Below are 20,950 nucleotides of genomic sequence, written 5' to 3' on the forward strand. Positions count from 1 at the left end.
ATGAGTAGACCTTCGCCTGACTCGACCTTCGAGCTCGTTGGGGAGTTGCAGTGATGAGACAAGATTGTAACTACCAATTAGATACCACGAAAAAGGGGTAAAAATTTTTTAATGAGTTGAGACATCAGGGGAATGCACTATAAAGGCCATACACTACGTCAAGAGTGCTTACTTATATGTCTGGTAGCTATTCCTCACTTTGATTCCTCCCTTGATGAAACTGATCATGCTTTCATCCTACAGAAAAAGGGGGAAAGAACAATTTCAATATCATAAACTTGTAAATCTGTATCAGTGCTGCGGAGAGATCGTGTGTGTCAGTGGGTGATGTGGTAGCAGTGGGTTACCTGAAGGAAGGTGAGTGCTGCCCTCTGCAGGAGACATTCTGCATAGCACACTTCAGCATGGAGTTCCTCTGAGGTGAAAATGACAGCACAATTATCTTCTGACATCCTGAAACCATTACATCAGCAGGAGGCTGCACAGTAAACCCACAGACAAGAAACACATTTTAAACTGTATTCTCAAGTACTGAACAACCATCAAGGTGTAATAGGTTGGCAGGTAGCCTAGTGGTTAAGAGTGTTGGGCCACGTAACTAGTTTGAGTCCCCGAGCTGACTAGGTGAATTTTTTTATCTGTTGATGTTCCCTTGTGTAAGGCACTTAACTCTAGTCGCTCTAGAGCATCTGCTAAAATGTAAATGTAATAAATTAAACATCTCTCAAAAACAGAGTATATTTTACAGTAGCAGGGTTTTATTTATTTACTTAGGAATCCACAGCTATAAAACAATGATAAGAGTGATAAGATAAGAGGCTTGTGGTAAAACAATATGTCTGTGTCTTAGTGTGTACTGAAGTTAGAATGTACTGAAGTAAGTATGTTCTAACCTTCTGTGAAGTTTCTGTTGCTAAAGGTTGACTTCTTGCGGAACCTGGGAGAGATTACATACAGAACTTAATTACATTTTATTTTCACACGAAATCCAACATTACAGTGTTTGATGAGACAGACATAGCATAGTTGGTTCACAACAATTCAACACCAGTCTGTGGATGTGTGCTAAGAAACTGGGAATTCAACACATTCTTGTGCTTGGATATTGAAAAACGGTGACATATAGTAACCACATTCATTGACAGACATTGACCGACAGTATTGCTAACTCAGATCATGTTTCAGTATTGGGAATTACATGAATGATATGGATTAAGGGAGATACAAGCATATAATGAGTGGTTTACTGTAACCACTGTGAATCAGTGATCCATGGGATAATGTTAAACCTCCTGTAAAAGTTGTATTTGCGTAGATATCTACACTTCATGCAAATCAGTGTGGCCCAGACACATTTCATGGCTTGTGTAGATAAGATGTAGAGCATCGCTCAGATTAGCACAGAGTCCTGATCATGGGGTTCCTCCTGAGCCCCCAGGGCCTCAGACGGTGTGGCAGGCCCAGTCCTGGAGTTTGTATGTGTGTGTGTCCCACCCTTTGGAGAGGCGTGTCCGTACAGGACATTTTCACACACTCACTGTTACAGGCCGCTCTGAAATTCCACCAGCCAGCGAGATCTAATAGGACCTGGGTGATATCTGCTCTGTGATTATCTCACAGAACATGGAGCTAACCAGCCACCACAGACCAGGATGAACATCTCCCAAAACAGCCAGAGGTTCTCCCCACTGGAATGGCTGGGTTTCTCCAGAACCAAATGGATTTCCCCTGTATATTGTTGTTCTTCATAATAGGAGTTAATGAGTTAAATGTGTCTTGTTTAGTCACAAACACGTGTTACAAAATTCACAAAGTGGTTTCACTTGATCAGATCATGTGGTTCCTCTCTTCATGATTGACTGATCTTATAGGGGAGCCTTACCACTGAGCCAAAGCGTTTGTTTTTGCTTTTTTTGCCTCTAAATGAAATAAATACATACAATAACTTTGAAGATCTGTTTTAGTAAAGACCCATTACAAATTAGCCTTACCGCTGACACACTGCCTGAGCTTCCTTCATGGTGTTGCCCGCTGCCAGGATGTGCTCCGGGTCAAAGGTCATCATGGCCTGCATCTCCAGTATGGTGGCGTATGTGAGCGCATGGTACATGCTGTCTTTGATTCTGGGAAGGAAGAAAAAAAGAATCCGAAATATTGAGCTCTATTTTTAGCAGCGATTGTTGCCTTCGCAAAATGCAGTCAGATGGCTCAACAAAAAAGATTCCTTTGTATGTCTTCAAAACAAAGGAAGAGGAGGAGCACAAGTATGGATGTCCTTACTGTCAAAGTATAAGTATATAATAATTGATATTCAATATGTAGTATATTTAATGTATTTTCTGACCAAACACTCTTTAAAAGCCCAGCTCCTTTAAGTTACAATATGTTCCCTTGGAAACAGGCCCATGTGAATTCCCTGAATGTCACACTGTGACACTAACATTCCACAACCAGGAGTGCTGGTCTGACTTGTTCTCAGCAGGTCCCACCATAGTCACAGTGGCAGGATGGGACAATGCTGGTGCGAGTCTCTTCACTGGAATGTCGCATGTCTGCATGCCTGACATTTCACATTTCACAATAACAGCACTTACAGTTGACCGGGGCAGCTCTAGCAGGGCAGAAATTTGACGAACTGACCTGTTGGAAAGGTGGCACCCTATGACAGTGCCACATTGAAAGTCACTGAGTTTGTCTATGGAGATTGCATGGCTGTGTGCTCGATTCTATACACCTGTCAGCAACGTGTGTGGCTGAAATAGCCAAATTCACTAATATGAAGGGGTGTCCACATACTTTTGTATATATAGTGTCTTTTTTCAAGGGGAGACAAATCAGGAGCTATTTAGTCAGGAAAAAGAGCATCATGGTAAAAACAGGCCATGAATTGGGATGTTTGTGCCTGCTGCCTGCCTGCCTTCCGTCTGCTGTTGTTGACTGTTGTGGAGACGGAGATGGACAAGGGCCAGTGGAGACTGTGACGGGCCTGCACTCCTGACTCCTGAAGCTTAATCACCATCATGGGTAAATCTAATCTAATGTTCTGCAAAAAAAAAACACCACCTTAAAAAGAGCCAGCCAGCAGGAGAGAGGTGTTCCGTCTCATCATGCACATGCACGTGAATTCCACAACCTGACAGCGCTCACGTTGAGTGCCAACATAAGGCAACTTTAGTTGTTTGTAAGTGTGGTCAAATTGCTCTGACACAGTTCCTAAGAATAAAGCATTAGAATGAGGGAGCTCTGTTAAGCTGGTTACTCTTGTCTTCAGAGTAGTACGATTTATAGTGTAAGTTGCTATCCATCGTGTCTCTGCCTTTTAGCCTGAATTGTGGACAGCCAATGAGATGGAGACATGCTAGGTGGTGACGCTACACCCTCTGTCTGAACATGTGTGTTCCATTTCTACGTGTTGCACAGTATAGCAGCCCCTCCCCTACTTTTTACTATGTATACTAGATCAACACTTCCACACCTAGTGTAAAACACTAGCAACCAAGTACTTCATTGGGACAGGACAATTACATAAGGCATGCTGCTGTTCCTGCCCAGTCTGCATGTTTGAACAGCTAACTAGTAGCTTCAGAGAGCAGCAGGCAATGCAGAATCTGTCTAATCCGAATATAAAGCTGTGAAATTAAAAGGCTGTCTGTTTTGATGTCATTGCAGTGCCTTCCTTTTTTAAAAACAGATCTAACTGCAAGCCTTTGTCTCTTTCACTATGAACATATAGTAGCTTATGATCATCTTGCTGTTTGATCAAATGTATATTTCAGCAAATATATATTGCTGTGTTTAGCATTCTGTGATATGAAAAAAGGCAAACCACAGTATAAACATACTCTCTGCATTATTACATGGGTTTAGTATAAAGGAGAACGCCTGCCACTGTGTGTGCTGTGCTGCAGAGATTCTGGACTATACCTGGCCCAGCTTACTGCGTCAGTACAGTACATCAGCCTGAAGGGAGGAGAGGAGAGGAAAGGAGGGAGAGCGAGAGAGAGAAAGAGAGACGCACTGCTATTTCAGCACCACAGGCTTTAACTACAGGTTTTTTTTTTTCATTTAATAGATTTTCTCTTATTACTGTTCTCTCACACAGTACTGTGTAAACCTATGCTCAACACACTAGGATGCTGATGACGTGGAGGCTTTTCTCACAAAGGTTTTCTTTGAATACCGGTAGCAAACAAAGGAAGCCAGAGGGGAGTTTAAATGCCTATACCTTTGCTCTGCCAACAGAACTCAGTCTACCATCACTCCCATCGCCTCGCCCCAGGGTAACAGCTGACAGAATATGCCAAGCCTTGCGTGGTAAGAGCAAGAGGGTTGGGCGATGGCAGGTTTGACAAGATTACCCTTTGGGGTAAATATTCCCTTAATTTAAAGCTTGACTCGGCTACCATGTCCATTTCAGAACTAAAAGAGGAGATCAACATGGAAACTGGGAGGGATTAGCTAAGTACTGTATATCCATTGAGTTGTGTAACACTAGGGAGGGCTGGAGAGAAACTGTGGTTTGGGAGTGGCCAAAGAAGAGAAAAGATTGTATGTTGAGAAGGTCATGATAATGAAGGAGAGAATTCACAGAGAGTAATAGGAAACTTGATGATGGTGTGTTTGAACACAATGCTGAAGGGGTGTCAAACAGGAGAGGTGAAGTTTATGAAACTAGCACAGAGTGTACACTGTACTGTAGCACCAGCCTAGCCTGGTCCCCCAGGTTATGACATGACAATGAACAAGAAAGGAGTTGGCGAAGCGCAATCTGATCAGGAAACCAGGCCTCTTGCCAGTGCTATTTGGTGTTTGTGAAAGTAGCACACAGTATTACCACCTGCCACTTGTGTCGACCCACACGACCAGGGTCCAGTTCTCTCACCTGCAGCGAAGCCTGGACAGGGCCTCCTCAAAGTCATTCCTCAGGAACAGGTCCAGCGCTGCCATGCAGTCCTCCAGGGCCACAGACAGGTCTGACTTCTGGGACCTGAGATACAGAAAATAGGAAATGGGAAAGAGACAGATGAAGGGTTGGTCAAATAAGTATGTTACTTTAACACATAATGATGGGTCTTGGACAATACCTACCATTGGTCCTCAGTGCAGAACCTAAATGTTAAAATAACACATTCTATTTTTGACGTCCCCTCAAACAAGTAAATAATTTGCCTCTGAGATAAATTAGGTTTACATTGTCGAATGAAAGAAGTTTATTACTGCCAACTTCCCAGTGGACCTAAATGTGTTCTATTATGTTATGAATGAACCCCAGGACAAAATCATGTTTGTTCATGTCAAGAACTAGGTGAAATGACTATGAGCTCTATATAGAGTAGCATGACATAGCTTTAACTACAAAGGAGCATTTCACTGTCTATTTACAGTAACGGATATCTTTAAAAAGAGCCACGTCACTTCTTTTTTCTCTCCCAGGCAACTCTGCTGCAGTGCCCTGTTCTGTTCTTAGTAGTAGGGCAAGAGGAACACAGAACACCTCCAAACGTTCTGTGAGGAGTGCAGGTCATGATATTGTCCTAGTCTCTCACCTGATCTGAGCAGGCTTCTGCATTGTTTTCTCTGCTGTTCTAGCTACCATCGAGAGTTATTTTACTGCTATCATCTTAAAGCACATTTATTCTCATCTGACAAGATTATTGGATTTTTTCCCACAGCTTCTTCAGTGAGCAGCTTTCTCATTCGCTCGGCATGAAAAAATGGATGATTTAATCAAAATAAGTGGGGGTTCACCAAATCTTTTAATATAGAGTAATCTTCATCCCAAACAAACAAATATTGATGTCAAGGCTCCCTACCATTAAAAACAAGAGCACTAAACAATAGAGCACTATGCACTTTAATTGTTTAAAAGGTTTGTTTACAACAGATATTTACTGGTACAGTAGGTACCTTTGAAACCAGAGTGTGCCCTCAGTTTCATTTCATAAAGAGATTACAAGAAAACGGTCACATAGGGTCCAGAGTTATACCCAGACAGAAACAGCAACCATTAGGCTGAGGGCTCTGATGTTCAACAGGCTGAAAACCCCTATGGTCCTATGCCACACTATTTTGATACCAAAACCACCCCAAGGTCGACAAAATGTCTTCCCAGCAAATTGGGTTCAATGTATTAAGCCAAACAATGGAGGCTGGCCTATCTCTACAATGAGGGTAACTAACTGACAGCCATCCCTTTACATTCCAGCAGATCAGTGATACAGAGGACCTCTTTATGCTGGACCATGCTTGAAATCTCTCAAAAACTATAATGAATCCATTAGGTTCCATATGGAACAACAGACCTTTATTTCCTTCCCTTCACAGGCTAATGACATGGGGATGACCATACCATCCTTCTACCCTATGAGCAGCTTATAGGTCATTCACTTCCTGCTCACTACAACACACAGTCATGAATGTCAGTGCAACACAGACAGTCTTGGTGCCAATATTACCACACATTGAGTCTCCATAAGGCCCAGTTTCCAATCAGTTGCTACAATCAGCAAACACCTTTAAAAGTCCCGAACAGTCATTCTGATTCCCATGTAAAATAGCCTTTTGAGTGACTAAAACATCAGCCACAATATTTTACCCGATAACTACCTCGATGACTGAAAAGACAGACTAAGTGGGCGGGGAGCTCACCATGACTGACAGTTCTTTGAAAACGCTTATGACGCATGTGAGCAGTGTTGCAGTGAGATAATGTCAAGAAAATTTGCTGAGACATAAAGCAACTCAAACAACATTAAAATTGCATACATCCAATCCTGTCATTGTTTCACAAATTGTTTGGTTATTGTAAAAGCATCAATATAGACCAAATGTTGGCTATATAATTTGTGTAGCTAGCCCAAAAGTAATTGTCAGCACTGTTTATCAAGCTAGCTAGCTAGTCCATCTTAGACATTTTTTGTTGAAACAGGTTGAGGTCTGGGTACATTACATATATTGACTGCCAGACAATGTTCATACAGTGGCTTGCGAAAGTATTCACCCCCCCTTGGCATTTTTCCTATTTTGTTGCCTTACAACCTGGAATTAAAATGGATTTTTGGGGGGTTTGTATCATTTGATTTACACAACATGCCTACCACTTTGAAGATGCAAAATATTTTTTTTTGTGAAACAAACAAGAAATAAAACAAGAAAACAGAAAACTTGAGCGTGCATAACTATTCACCCCCCTCAAAGTCAATACTTTGTAGAGCCACCTTTTGCAGCAATTACAGCTGCAAGTCTCTTGGGGTATGTCTCTATAAGCTTGGCACATCTAGCCACTGGGATTTTTGCCCATTCTTCAAGGCAAAACTGCTCCAGCTCCTTCAAGTTGGATGGGTTCCACTGGTGTACAGCAATCTTTAAGTCATACCACATATTCTCAATTGGATTGAGGTCTGGGCTTTGACTAGGCCATTCCAAAACATGTAAATGTTTCCCCTTAAACCACTCAAGTGTTGCTTTAGCAGTATGCTTAGGGTCATTGTCCTGCTGGAAGGTGAACCTCCGTCCCTGTCTCAAATCTCTGGAAGACTGAAACAGGTTTCCCTCAAGAACTTCGCCATCCATCATTCCTTCAATTCTGACCAGTTTCCCAGTCCCTGCCGATGATGGTGTTCTCGGGGTGATGAGAGGTGTTGGGTTTGCGCCTGACATAGCGTTTTCCTCGATGGCCAAAAAGCTCAATTTTTGTCTCATCTAACCAGAGTACCTTCTTCCATATGTTTGGGGAGTCTCCGACATGCCTTTTGGCGAACACCAAACGTGTTTGCTTATTTTTTTCTTTAAGCAATGGCTTTTTTCTCTTCCGTAAAGCCCAGCTCTGTGGAGTGTACGGCTTAAAGTGGTCCTATGGACAGATCCTCTAATCTCCGCTGTGGCGCTTTGCAGCTCCTTCAGGGTTATCTTTGGTCTCTTTCTTGCCTCTCTGATTAATGCCCTCCTTGCCTGGTCCGTTAGTTTTGGTGGGCGCCCCTCTCTTGGCAGGTTTGTTGTGGTGCCATATTCTTTCAATTTTTTTATAATGGATTTAATGGTGCACCGTGGGATGTTCAAAGTTTCGGATATTGTTTTATAACCCAACCCTGATCTGTACTTCTCCACAACTTTGTCCCTGACCTGTTTGGAGAGCTCCTTGGTCTTCATGGTGCCGCTTGCTTGGTGGTGCCCCTTGCTTAGTGGTGTTGCAGACTCTGGGGCCTTTCAGAACAGGTGTATATATACACTGAGATCATGTGACAGATCATGTGACACTTAGATTGCACACAGGTGGACTTTATTTAACTAATTATGTGACTTCTGAAGGTAATTGGTTGCACCAGATCTTATTTAGGGGCTTCATAGCAAAGGGGGTGAATACATATGCACGCACCACTTTTCCGTTATTTATTTTTTTGAAACAAGTTATTTTTTTCATTTCCCTAGACCAATTTTGACTATTTTGTGTATGTCCATTACATGAAATCCAAATAAAAACCCAATTAAATTACAGGTTGTAATGCAACAAAATAGGAAAAACGCCAAGGGGAATGAATACCTTTGCAAGGCACTGTATATCATGACTATCAATGATGTCAAGCAGTTTGTATGAATCCCCCCCTTTTGCATGTCTCTTGATGTAACGACATGACAACTGCGTCCGAGTTTTGGGAAAACCTTCCCCCGCTTTTGTTCCATGCTGGCTGAAGACCTAGCTAACCAGTAACTAGCTAACGCCAGACACAGATGAAAGCGGAAACCTATAAGTATATTTGCCTTAGATGAATATGGGAAACCTCTTCGCTGACACGCTGCAGTAAAATTTTCAAGGCATGCCTCAGAACTCTGGTATCAAACATAACATCACTACAAAAAAAACGTAATAATCCCGCCTCCTGAATCCAAGTGTTTGACATGGGGGAGACCAGAAACTTTATGATAAAACTATGATCAAAGTTCTCTCTACTACCGCACAGCAAGCAGTACCGGAGGGCCAAGTCTAGGTCCAAAAGGCTTCTTAACAGCTTCTACCCCCAAGCCATAAGACTCCTGAACAGCTAATTTTCATTGTCTGTTGTATTCGGCGCATGTGGCAAATATATTTTGATTTGATTTGATCAATGTAGAAGCAACAGTCATTTTTCATACTTTGGTAGTCCTACTTTGATTTGGTTTCATCCAAATATCATAACATTTCATGAAAAACATGAATTTGACTGTTCTGGACCTTAAGATTTTTTTTTTCTTATTGAATAAACAAAACCTGCTGACGCACATCAAAAAATTACTTGGCTGTTATGTTGGAGAGTTGGTTTAGTTGTTTATCAGACCAAAGATAACAAACTTGTCCAGAAGAAAGTACAGATGGAAATCAGACAATACTTGTTCAAAAGTGCTAAAGTAGGACATGTTTCAAGTTCTATTAGTCGTATGTACAGGATACACATGGCATACTCCGTCCAAACAAAATGCTTACTTGCAGGTTTCTTCTTGACAATTCAACAACAATAAGAAATAAAAGATAAGAATACGAACACAAAGTAAATGGCTCAGTAGAATAGAATATACATTTTAGCATAAGTATAATACAGGAAGGCACAATTTATAGTGCAATATTTACACGTGCTTTGGGGAAGGGGGGATTGGGGGGCAAATGTTTACATTGTGCAGTATTTAGCAATAATAATAAGTCTGGTAGCAGCAGTTGTGATGTGTGTGTAGCATGAATGTGTGTGTGTGAGTGTGTGGATGAGTATATACATCTGTGTGGGTGTGTGCGAGTGAGTGCATGTTTGCGGCGGGGTTGTGTTTCGGAGGACGCACAGCTCTCGACCTTCACCTCTCCCGAGTCTGTACAGGAGTTTCAGCGATGGGACAAGACTGTAACTACCAATCGGATATGACAAAATTGGGGAGTAAAGGGGGTAAAAAATCATTTTAAAAGGTCATTGTGGAGTAGGTGTCAGGAAGTCCAGGATCAAGTTGCAGAGGCTGTCCAGACCCAGGGCTGTGAGCTTGGTGTCGAGTTTGGAGGGAAAACTTGTGTTGAATGCTGAACTGTAGCCAATGAAAAGCTTTGGCTACAGCGCTTTTCCTCTTGTCCAGATGTGTTAGGGCCGTGTGAATAGCGATGGAAATTACATCTTCCGTGGATCTGTTGGAGCGGTAGGCAGATTGGACTGGGTCCAGTGTACCTGGTATGATGGCCTTGATGTGGGCCATGACCAGCCTCTTGAAGCACCTCATGATGACTGGGGTGAGTGTGACGGGGCAATAGTCATTTTCGGCATGTCACCTTGTTTTTCTTGGGCACTGGGACGATGGTAGTCTCTTTGAAGCAGGTGGAGACTACAGCCTGGGACAGGGACAGGTTGAAGATGTCAGAGAAGATGCCGCCAGCTGGTCAGCACACACTGAGGACGCAGCCAGGGATGTTCTTTTGAGAGTTTTCCTCACGTCAGCCTCGGAGAACGAAAGCACCTGGTCGTCCGGAGCAGCGAGTCTTTCTGGATGGCTCAGTATTGTCTGCCTCGAAGCGAGCATAGAATGTGTTAAGCTCCTCTGGGAGGGAGGCTTGGGTGGGCACCACACAGCTGTATTTGCCTTTGTAGTCCGTGATAGTCTGTAGTCCTTGACACGTGTTGTGAGTCTGAGTTGTCAAACATCAATTCAAGTTTGAGTCTGTATTGTCTTTTTGCTTCCATAATGGATTTGCGGAGCTTGTATCTGCTTGCCTTGTACGCCGAATGCTGCAGTTCGGGCTATCAGCATGGTACGGATATGTCCGTTCAGCCAGGGTTTTTAGTTGGGGTTATGTCCAGATTGTTATTGTGGGTACAACATCATCAACACATTTCCTAATAAAGCCTGTGAGTGACAATGTATATTCCTCAATGTTAATGGATGAGTCCTGGGTGGATGAATCTTTGAACATATTCCAATCAGTATTATCAAAACACTCCTGCAGCATTGAATCTGCCTCCTCTGTCCAGCACCTATCTATTCTCTGTGATGGTGGCTCCCTCTTGACTTGCTTCTTGTAGGCAGGGAGTAGGAACAGAGACACGTGTTCTGATTGGCCGAAGTGAGGGCGGGGATGGCTTTGTACGAGTCACGGATGTTTGTATATACATGGTCCAGCACGTTGTTTCCTCTCATGGGGCAGGATACATGTTGGTGATATTTAGGAACTTTTTTTTTTTTTAACGTACTTGGTTAAAATCAACTGTGACAATAAAGACTGCTTCCGGATGAGAGGATTCTTGCTGGCTAATGCTCTTGTACAGATCGCTGAGTGCCACCTTGATGTTCGCTTTTGGCGGTATGTAAACAGCTGTGAAAATAACACATTTTAATTCACTTGGCATATAGTGAGGTCGGCATTTTAGCATCAGAAACACCAAGTCAGGTGAACAGGAGCTCCAGATGGTTTCAACTTCGGTACAGCAGGAATTGTTGATGAGGAAACATACACCTCCCCCTACTCTTACCAGTAGTCGCCGTTTGACCCATATGGAAAATGGAAAAGCTTTCTGGTTGAATAGCAGTCAAGTGTATTGTCCGTAAGCCAGGTCTCTGTAAAAACAAAGACATGACATTCTCTGTAGCCCATCTTTTCAGCCTAGCTTGGAGTCCCCCGTAGTTTAACATTGCACACTTATAAAGACTGTTAACCATAAACTCAAAAGGGGCATAGATGGGTCTGAGAAATTGCATTATAATGTACACACAATGGAGGCTATTGTTTCCTGAAAGGTTGCGCATAGTATACATTGTCCAGATAATTAATTAATTGAAGTCAGCAACTCTGCAATGGTGATTTCTCTGGAGGGCAAATTGCACAATAGAGATCATTGCTCTGAGAGGTAATCAAACATGCACACATACTCACTCAGACGAACAAACACACACACACACACACACACACACACACACACACACACACTGATACAACATTGCTTTATCTGCATTCCTCCTGAAAGCTTTCACCAGTGTTAATTTACATTGAATTAAAGTACTAGTAAGTCAAGAAATGCCAACAAAGTAATACTGCAGTAAAACAAGCTGCTTCTAAACACAATGAAATCATCAGACAAAAGAGAAGAGGTGGATCTTTAAAAATAGACCTGTCTAGTTTTTCCGGATACATCTAACTTGAGAACCCTCTCTTGTTTCAATCACTGTAGAAATTATTACTAGTGACAGTATATCACATTCAAACACACACACAAAACCACAAATGCAGCATCTCTCTGTTTACTTCAACACACTGTCAGTACCTATCACTTCACCATGCAGCAGTATCTACATAACTCTTACCCGTTTGATAGAGTTTCTGCTTCTCCTGACATTTTCATCTGGCAGACAGAGTACTAGAGGGAGGTAGAGCGACAGCAAACGCAGAAGAGAATTGACTATCTGGCTCAGGCCTTTCCAGCTGCGCAGCGCGACACAGTCAATCCCTCTGGCAACAGCAGCAGGCAGGAGAGGGGAGGAAGAACGCAGCCCTTAATAAGATTGGGATGACTATCACACAGAGAAACTAAACATCTTCCACCCCCCAACTCTCCGCCTCCACAAACACACACAGTCCCTTAACTCTCCTCCTCCTGTCCCACCTCTTCCCATCATCACACTCACGCTACACACTGCAGTTTCTTCTCTGATAGGCTGATGCAGTAGCAGGGCTGGCCTAGCTGCACAGGACTAGAGTCAAATGATACAAAACTAAAACCATAAGCCAAAACATTCACTATGCACCACAGAAAGGTGGTACCCTGAGTATAACATCAACCAAAGGCGATAGGCTACTGCACTCAGACGACCGCAAAAAAAACCCAGCAGAACTAATTCAGATCCCTGAATATCTTGAATGGAAGACGGCAATATCCCTCGGCAAGACAGACAGAGATGTACAATGACTTTATGCCGGTGAGAGGAAGAGTCCTGCTAAGAAGGAAGCCTTTACTGCAGTGACTCAGGCTGACTTCTGCAGCAGCAGCACAGACGCACAGACGCACTGCCTCGGGTTCCCCCTATTACAGAGTCAGTAGAACACTGTGTAACGAGAGAGAGATGAGTACCACTGAGATCCAGCAATTACACTACAGCCAATCGCTCTGGAAGTGAATGACCCATGGAAATAGCCAGCCACTTATCAGAATGAGCTCTCAGACTGCTGTCTAAATGTAGGTCATAGAGGAGGAGTGATCTACAACATGGTAAATCTGTGAATCTCAAGACACGCGCAAAGAGGTCAGCTCAGGCACACACACACATGCACACACACACACACACGACTTTGCCTCAGTCAAGGTTAGTTAGTTTCCTCTGGGGAACATTATTCAGCAGGCAGTGCAGCAGGGACACATCAGACCAGCGTATCATTGCCCCCATTATACGTCACTCCTCTGTATCTCCACCCCTCTGACAGCCATAGGGTATACAAGAAACCTGTCCTTGTATTTTATTCATTGAGCGATGCCAGAGTTTACCAACAGTACACACTAGGGTCATGTGTGGGTGGATCATCTTCTTCGATGTATGAATACATTTATGTTACACAATGAACATCTTGCCTCCGGATGCAAAGCCTTGCCTGAAAAAAGTGGATTCAAATTTACATTGAGTGTTTCGTTATCTTGCTCTCTGAGATCTGTATCAGTTGAAGTGTTTACATATATGAGCATTAGGACAGCATCTAGGGGTTAAATTCAGGCTCCTGCTCTTTTTGACTCAGGGAATTTACATTCCTTTCTGTAATAAATTATCATGGGAAAGCAATTCATTTTAGGGAAAGCTCCACCTCCCACGAAATCCATATTTAAGCAGTTATTTCCTCAAAGAAATGAGATAAAAATGTTGTGTCGGCAGTTGTGGTAAGGTCTAAGTAAAGTCTCTCTGCTTGTTTAAGACCTTAGGAATGATCAAATATCGATGTCATACAATATTGAACAAATAAAGACCGGAGGTAGTGTAGCCCAAGGAAATACTGATGGCATAACCTAAGGAACCCAATGACACACTGTGCCAAAGGTAGAACCAACCACATCTTATCTTCATCTCTACACCTGTAAGGCAATATGACCCTCCTCTCTTTCTCTTCATGGTGGAAATGCCTGCCGGATATCAAAATCATGTGATGTCAATAAATCTGTGTGGTCACAACAACAGCCTCCTTCTCACATGTATAGAGTTAAAGCCGACCAGTTGCTGCGGAATGGTGAGAGGCATTGAAATCAAATGATATCTCTACGGTTGAGAATATAGTCTGGTCTTCCTCTTGATTCCACCCTGCCTGGACCGGAGCTGAGATTATAGCCAGCATTAATGGCGTACTTATCTGAATTATTAATATGTTGAACAGCAGGAAGGAGAAATGTCATTGCCCTCCCGCTTACTGGTGATTTTCAATACCCTTTCCTCTAACTCAGGGGTGTCAAACGTACGGCCCGCGGGCCGGATCAGGCCCGCAAACGGGTTTAATCCGGCCCGCGAGATGATAAAAAAAATAAAAAAAATAAAAAAAATAAAAAAATGTAAGTATAAAAATGCGCTGCAATTTTTCAATTAAATAAACTGCTGTTCCAATTGCGTCCACTGGATGGCGCAATAGCAATTGTGTTAAGCAAGCAAACTGTTTATACCGGGGCAGAGCAAGTAGGTCAAGCACGTGCAGCCAATGAGCTACTTTGTTTTGCCCGCGATATTTATTACGGCTTCTACTTTTAACATTATGTGCTTTGGCACCCTCATTGCCCCAATATGTCTCTGTCAAAAAAGAGAAAAATGGACGCAGAGTGCAGAGTGTTCCAAGAAAAATGGTCATCCTATTTAATCACGGAATTGAATGGGAAAGCTGTATGTTTGGTGTGTTCAGAGCATGTTGCAGTGCTGAAAGAATATAACCTTCGTCGCCACTATGTGAGTCTTCATGCCGACAAATATGACAACTTTCAAGGACAGTGGAGATGAGAGAAGGTGAATGGACTGTTGGCGGGTCTGAAGAAACAGCAGTCTGTGTTTACTCACAGCCGAGACATCAGTGACGCTGCAGTGAAAGCTAACTACCTCATTGCTAATGAAATCGCAGTGGCTTCAAAACCATTTAGTGAGGGTGAATTTGTAAAAACATGCATGATGAAGGCAGCGGAGATTGTGTGCCCTGAAAAGCGGCAGGCTTTTGCAAATATCAGCCTGACAAGAAACACAGTTGCAGACAGGATTTCCGATCTTTCAGTGGATTTGGACAGCCAGTTGAAGCAAAAAGTAAAGTCATTTATTGCGTTTTCGGTTGCAATTGATGAAAGCACGGACATTACAGATGTTGCACAACTGGCCATTTTTTCATCCGCGGAGTTGATGACACATTGACCGTCACCGAGGAGTTCGTGGAGTTGGTGCCGATGACAGATACAATGACAGCAGCTGATATTTTTACCGCACTCGTCGGCGCGCTGGACAGGGTCGGAGTGGACTGGTCCCGCGCTGTCAGCCTGGCTACAGATGGTGCGCCCTCAATGATCGGGAAAAAAGCAGGCGTTGTGACAAAGTTCAGAGAGAAAGTGCAATCTGCAAATGGAGGACGTGATTTTTTGACTTTTCACTGTATTTTGCACCAGGAGGCTTTGTGTTGCAAGTCATTAAAGATGGATAACGTCATGAAGGTGGTCATCCAAACTGTTAATTTCATCCGATCCAGAAGCCTGAATCACCGTCGGTTTGACAGCCTTCTCAGAGAGAAAGACCACATCTATGGCCTGCCATACCACACTGAGGTAAGATGGTTAAGCCTAGGTGCTGTGCTGAGGCGTTTCTTTGATTTACGAGAAGAAATTGAACAGTTCATGGAAGAAAAGGGCAAACCAGTGTTAGAATTTCATTCCGCAGAATGGATGCCGGACCTTGCATTTATGGTGGATGTTACAGAGCACCTGAATAACTTGAACAAACAGCTGCAAGGGCGCAACAAAGTTGTCACGCAGTATTATGACAGCATACGTTCTTTCAAGTTGAAGCTGTCATTGTGGGAGACGCAACTTGCCGGTGGTGATGCAGCTCACTTCCCCTGTCTGAAAAATGTGTGCGCGACCCAACATGTGGCAGACATGAAGCGGTTCAAAGATAAAATAACGGGACTGTTACGGGAGTTTGAGCAACGCTTTCAGATTTATGTTTATATGTTTTTATGTTGATGTGCTATTGTTTTTAATTGATTTTATTTTATTTGTATATTTAACCTATTCTTGACTCTGTGGTTCTTGCACTTGTTTGGGGAACAGGATTTCATTATTTTTATCTACATTTCTGCCTGAGAAATGACACCCTGATATAGTTCTGTGATCTGTGATATACTTCTGTGAATCACTGAGGCATTGTGTGTTTGTGTGTTCTTTGTCCTCAGAACTTTCAAATAACTTGAGGTGTTTTATGATTAATAGTCATCTTGTGCTTTTGGACACTGTCCTCAGACTCCAGCTTTATGTTTATATGTTTTTATGTTGATGTGCTATTGTTTTTAATTGATTTTATTTTATTTGTATATTTAACCTATTCTTGACTCTGTGGTTCTTGCACTTGTTTGGGGAACAGGATTTCATTATTTTTATCTACATTTCTGCCTGAGAAATGACACCCTGATATAGTTCTGTGATCTGTGAAACAGTTCTGTTAATCACTGAGGCATTGTGTGTTTGTGTGTTCTTTTTCTTTAGAATTTTCAAATAAACTTGACGTGTTTTATGATTAATAGTGATGTTGTGCTTGTACTATTTTGGACACACTGTCCTCAGGCTCCAGCTTTATGTTGTATGTTGATCATATTAAAACAAAGAAAACAATCTGAAGTTGTTGTTTTTAAGTTATATATACCATGATTTTTCCGGTCCGGCCCACTTGGGAATAGATTTTCCTCCATGTGGCCCCTGAGCTAAAATGAGTTTGACACCCCTGCTCTAACTACTCAACCCTGTATATCACCCAGCCATCAGCCATTGACTCTGAGACTTACGTGTTCAATGGTTCTGTAGAGTTGAGTGAATCTTTGTTGTCTGGTAACTGTAACCTGAAACAGGGGGACAAAATTTAGGCCATTTAGAAAAAAAGGTGAGCACAAGGGATGGAAACTATTTGAATAGGGACTGTTGTGTGAGTAACATAATATTGTAACCCATAGAAATCCTGACACAGAAAAATATTTTCAGTGCAGGGGTAGATTAACCAAAATGTAATATGTATTTTGCCCAACGAAAGTCTATCAATAGAATTCTGTTGTCAAACATGCCTAGGGTACAGAAATTGACAGAAGGGATAACTTACTTGAAATCTGTGTGGATGGAGTCAAGTTCTGGACTGTTTATGACGGACAACCTAGAAGCAAAACCATGCTGTTATGAATGACTAAATGAATCAGATCCCATTCAATGCCTTGACATAATGAGAAATATATATTTCACAGAAACTGTTCCATGTACAGTAAACTTACAGTGTTGGGGAGCCATTGGGGTCGGCTGAGATTTCTTCAGCCTGCATGGTGTCCCTAGGGTCACAGTATACCAGACAGAATATACAGTAAACACTAGGGGATTAGTCTCATTTACCAATGCTGAGATCGCCAATGGTAATCCAATTCCTCTCCTGTAGTTGCTAATCTACATTTACTATTCTAGTTTACTTTCTATTTCTATTTCAGTTCATTGGTTTGTACACTGAACAAAAATATAAATGCAACATGCAACAATTTTACTGAGTTACAGTTTGCCTCATGCAGCGCGATACATCTCCTTCGCATGGAGTTGATCAGGGTGTTGATTGTGGCCTGCAGAATGTTGTCCCACTCCTCTTCAATGGCTGTGCGAAGTTGCTGGATATTGGCGGAAACTGGAACACGCTGTCGTACACGTCCAGAGCATCCCAAACATGCTCAATGGGTGACGTCTTCTGTGTATGCAGGCCATGGAAGAACTGGGACATTTTCTGCTTCTAGTAATTGTGTACAGATCCTTGTGATATGGGGCCGTGCATTATCATGCTGAAACATGAGGTGATGGCGACGAGTGAATGGTACGACAATGGGCTTCAGGATCTCGTCATGCTATCTTTGTGCATTCAAATTGCTATTGATAAAAAGCAATTGTGTTCATTGTCCGTAGCTTATGCCTGCCCATACCATAACCTCACCGCCTCCATGGGACACTCTGTTCACAACGTTGACATCAGCAAACTGCTTGCCCACACGATGCCATACACGCTGTCTGCTATCTGCCCGGTACAGTTGAAATCAGGATTCATCCGTGAAGAGCACACATCTCCAGTGTGCCAGTGGGCATTGAAGGTGAGCATTTGCCTACTGAAGACTGTTACGATGCCGAACTGCAGTCAGGTCAAGACCCTGGTGAGGACGACGAGCATGCAGATGAGCTTCCCTGAGACTGTTTCTGACTGTTTGTGCAGAAATTCTTAAGTTGTGCAAACCCACAGTTTCATTAGCTGTCTGGATGGCTGGTCTCAGACAATCCCGCAGGTGAAGAAGCCGGATGTGGGGGTCCTGGGCTGGCGTGGTTACATGTGGTCTGCGGTTGGACGTACTGCCAAATTCTTGAAAACGACGTTGGAAGTGGCTTATGGTAGAGAAATGAACATTCAATTATCTGGCAACAGCTCTAGTAAGTATTCCTGAAGTCAGCATGCCAATTGCACACTCTCTCAAAACTTGAGACATCTGTGGCATTGTGTTGTGTGACAAAACTGCACATTTTAGAGTGGCCTTTTATTGTCACCAGCACAAGGTCCACCTGTGTAATGATCATGCTGTTTAATCAGCTTCTTGATATGCCACACCTGAGGTGGATGGATTATCTTGGCAAAAGAGAAATACTCACTAACAGGGATGTAAACAGATTTGTGCACAAAATCAGAGAAATAAGCTTTTTGTGCATATGGAAAATGTCTGGGATCTTTTATTTCAGCTAATTAAACATGGGATTAACACTTTACATGTTCCATTTACATTTTTGTTCAGTATAGCTTTATATTCAGTAGTGTATTTTTCCTTACCAAAGCATATCATCTGAGAGGGAGTGGTAGCTGGTGCCATATTTTTACATAGGCCTCACTCCAGAATAAACACCAGTAGAACAACTTGTATAATTACTTCGTAACAAGCCAGTAGCATAGCCAGAAAACATAATTATACATTTATGCCATGGGGCAGAGAGAAAAATGTGCAGTTTCATAGCTAATCTCATGCTATTCTACACCTTTTGCCATGAGGCTGAGAAAAAAAGTCTGCTGTTTTAAAGCTAATTTCCTGCAATTCTACACATTTTGACATGAGGCAGAGGGAAAATAGCAGTTTTATAGCTAATCTCATGCTACTCTACACATTTTGCCATGAGACAGAGAAAATGTTGCTTTTTTAAAGCTAATTAAAGCTTAAATATAGATGTGCTGACTGTGATAAAGGCACTGGATTATGAGCCATCTTGTTTGCTAAATGAACAAATTAAATAGGCAGTGGCATGGAGCATATAGCCATAGAAGCACAGTGACATATGCCTCAATTTGGTCATATCCGTGGCTTATTGGGGCTTTCAGTTAGTTATTTTTGGCCACCCATCCCATGAGTGTTCATGTCATTCCAGTTCATCTGAATGTCATTCCAGTGCACTGCTAGCTATGAATTCTATCTGATGGTGTTTGCATGTTTAGGTAATAAGACAAATAATGTCCCATTTAAAACACAAAATAAAATTATTGGGTGTGCCTGTTTCCCCAGTGGGTGGGCCCGTGCCTATACAACTGTAACAAGCTACTTAGTTAGTAGCCTATAGTTAGTAAGCAGTTTGGGCACCTAGTTCTTTCCTTTTGTATTTTCTAAGAAAACAGTAGTAGAAATTCGGTAACTGCCTATACATATTTGATGTATTGTTATTACAAAATAATTCCTTTATAGTTAGCGTAATTTTACCCCATCTTCATTGAACTTCCTTTACTGTACATGTATCTCCAGATGTAGGCCTAACCACTAGTGATGGCATGTCATGTTAAAGAGCAACATGGTGGTACTGTGATTACAAATGTCCTTTCCCTAGATTATACATTAGAGAAACTACTCCTAGATTATACATTAGAGAAGCTATTCCTAGATTATACATTAGAGAAACTACTCCTAGATTATACATTAGAGAAGCTATTCCTAGGTTTGAAAGTTTTAGTGTGAATTGATGGGTAGAAACAGTCATAAATCTATTTTTGTGTGGTAATTTTTTAATACGTCTATTACATTTCCCACTTCATGCGGTCTCCATCTTAATTCTAAAATAACACCTGGCAATAACGTTCTAATTTCTAACAAATACAAAAGTTTGGGTCCCTTGTATCAGTATGGTTACACAACCACTCAATGTTTATCAAATTCGTCTAGCTACAGACAGGTTAATCAAAATGTCGCACTACATAAACCAATCACTGTTGTGACCACAAATACAACATGCTTAGGATGCTGTATATTGTAAATAAAAGATTGCTGGGTTTCTTCGGAAAAACCCTTGGCTATTGCAACTAGCCTAGTTACGTGGATTTTGTTACTCACCCTTTGTCATTTTTCTTCACGCTGCGTCTCCAACCAGTGATAAAACTCATTCCAACGCACTGAAATACTGCAAACGTGCAGAATATCCAGAAAAAGTGCAGGGCCCGATTATCCTTACATGGACATTGGGTTTTACCTGTGCCCAGGTGATGACCGTCAACGGCGAGTGTTACAGAAAGTAAGAGATAAAAGTACAGTAGGCTACATGTGTATTTGTGAGAACTATACCTTCCTCCTTCCTGACTTAGTTTAAAAAGGTGTGGATGTTCTCATCACTATTAATCAGATCGTGTTTAAAGTGCAACGAATGTGGCTCAGTAGTGTTGCTACTAAGTCTTAGTGCTCTCCAAATTCCAGGGGATGTCTGGCTGGTGGTGA

The 20,950-nt window shown here is 42.2% G+C and overlaps 1 protein-coding gene across 2 annotated transcripts in view; it reads right to left on the bottom strand.

Annotated features, from left to right (window-relative positions):
• Window positions 1–20,622, bottom strand: part of ttc39a (tetratricopeptide repeat domain 39A) — a gene marked incomplete at its 5' end in the record, with an annotated part of 26,778 nt that extends 6,156 nt beyond the window's left edge. The window contains 9 exons of one of the 2 annotated variants that reach the window (XM_084185360.1): window positions 173–237; window positions 348–415; window positions 894–937; window positions 1,992–2,123; window positions 4,883–4,987; window positions 16,991–17,044; window positions 17,299–17,349; window positions 17,465–17,518; window positions 20,573–20,622. In XM_084185360.1, coding sequence (XP_084041486.1) covers window positions 173–237; window positions 348–415; window positions 894–937; window positions 1,992–2,123; window positions 4,883–4,987; window positions 16,991–17,044; window positions 17,299–17,349; window positions 17,465–17,518; window positions 20,573–20,622 — 623 coding nt within the window. Of the gene's footprint in view, window positions 1–172; window positions 238–347; window positions 416–893; window positions 938–1,991; window positions 2,124–4,882; window positions 4,988–12,300; window positions 12,566–16,990; window positions 17,045–17,298; window positions 17,350–17,464; window positions 17,519–20,572 lie in introns of those variants that run through there. The other variant, XM_084185359.1, reaches the window with a different exon arrangement.
• Window positions 20,623–20,950: the final 328 nt, after the last annotated feature.

Source organism: Coregonus lavaretus, assembly GCF_964263955.1.
Source record: "Coregonus lavaretus genome assembly, chromosome: 21".
NCBI lineage: Eukaryota > Metazoa > Chordata > Actinopteri > Salmoniformes > Salmonidae > Coregonus > Coregonus lavaretus.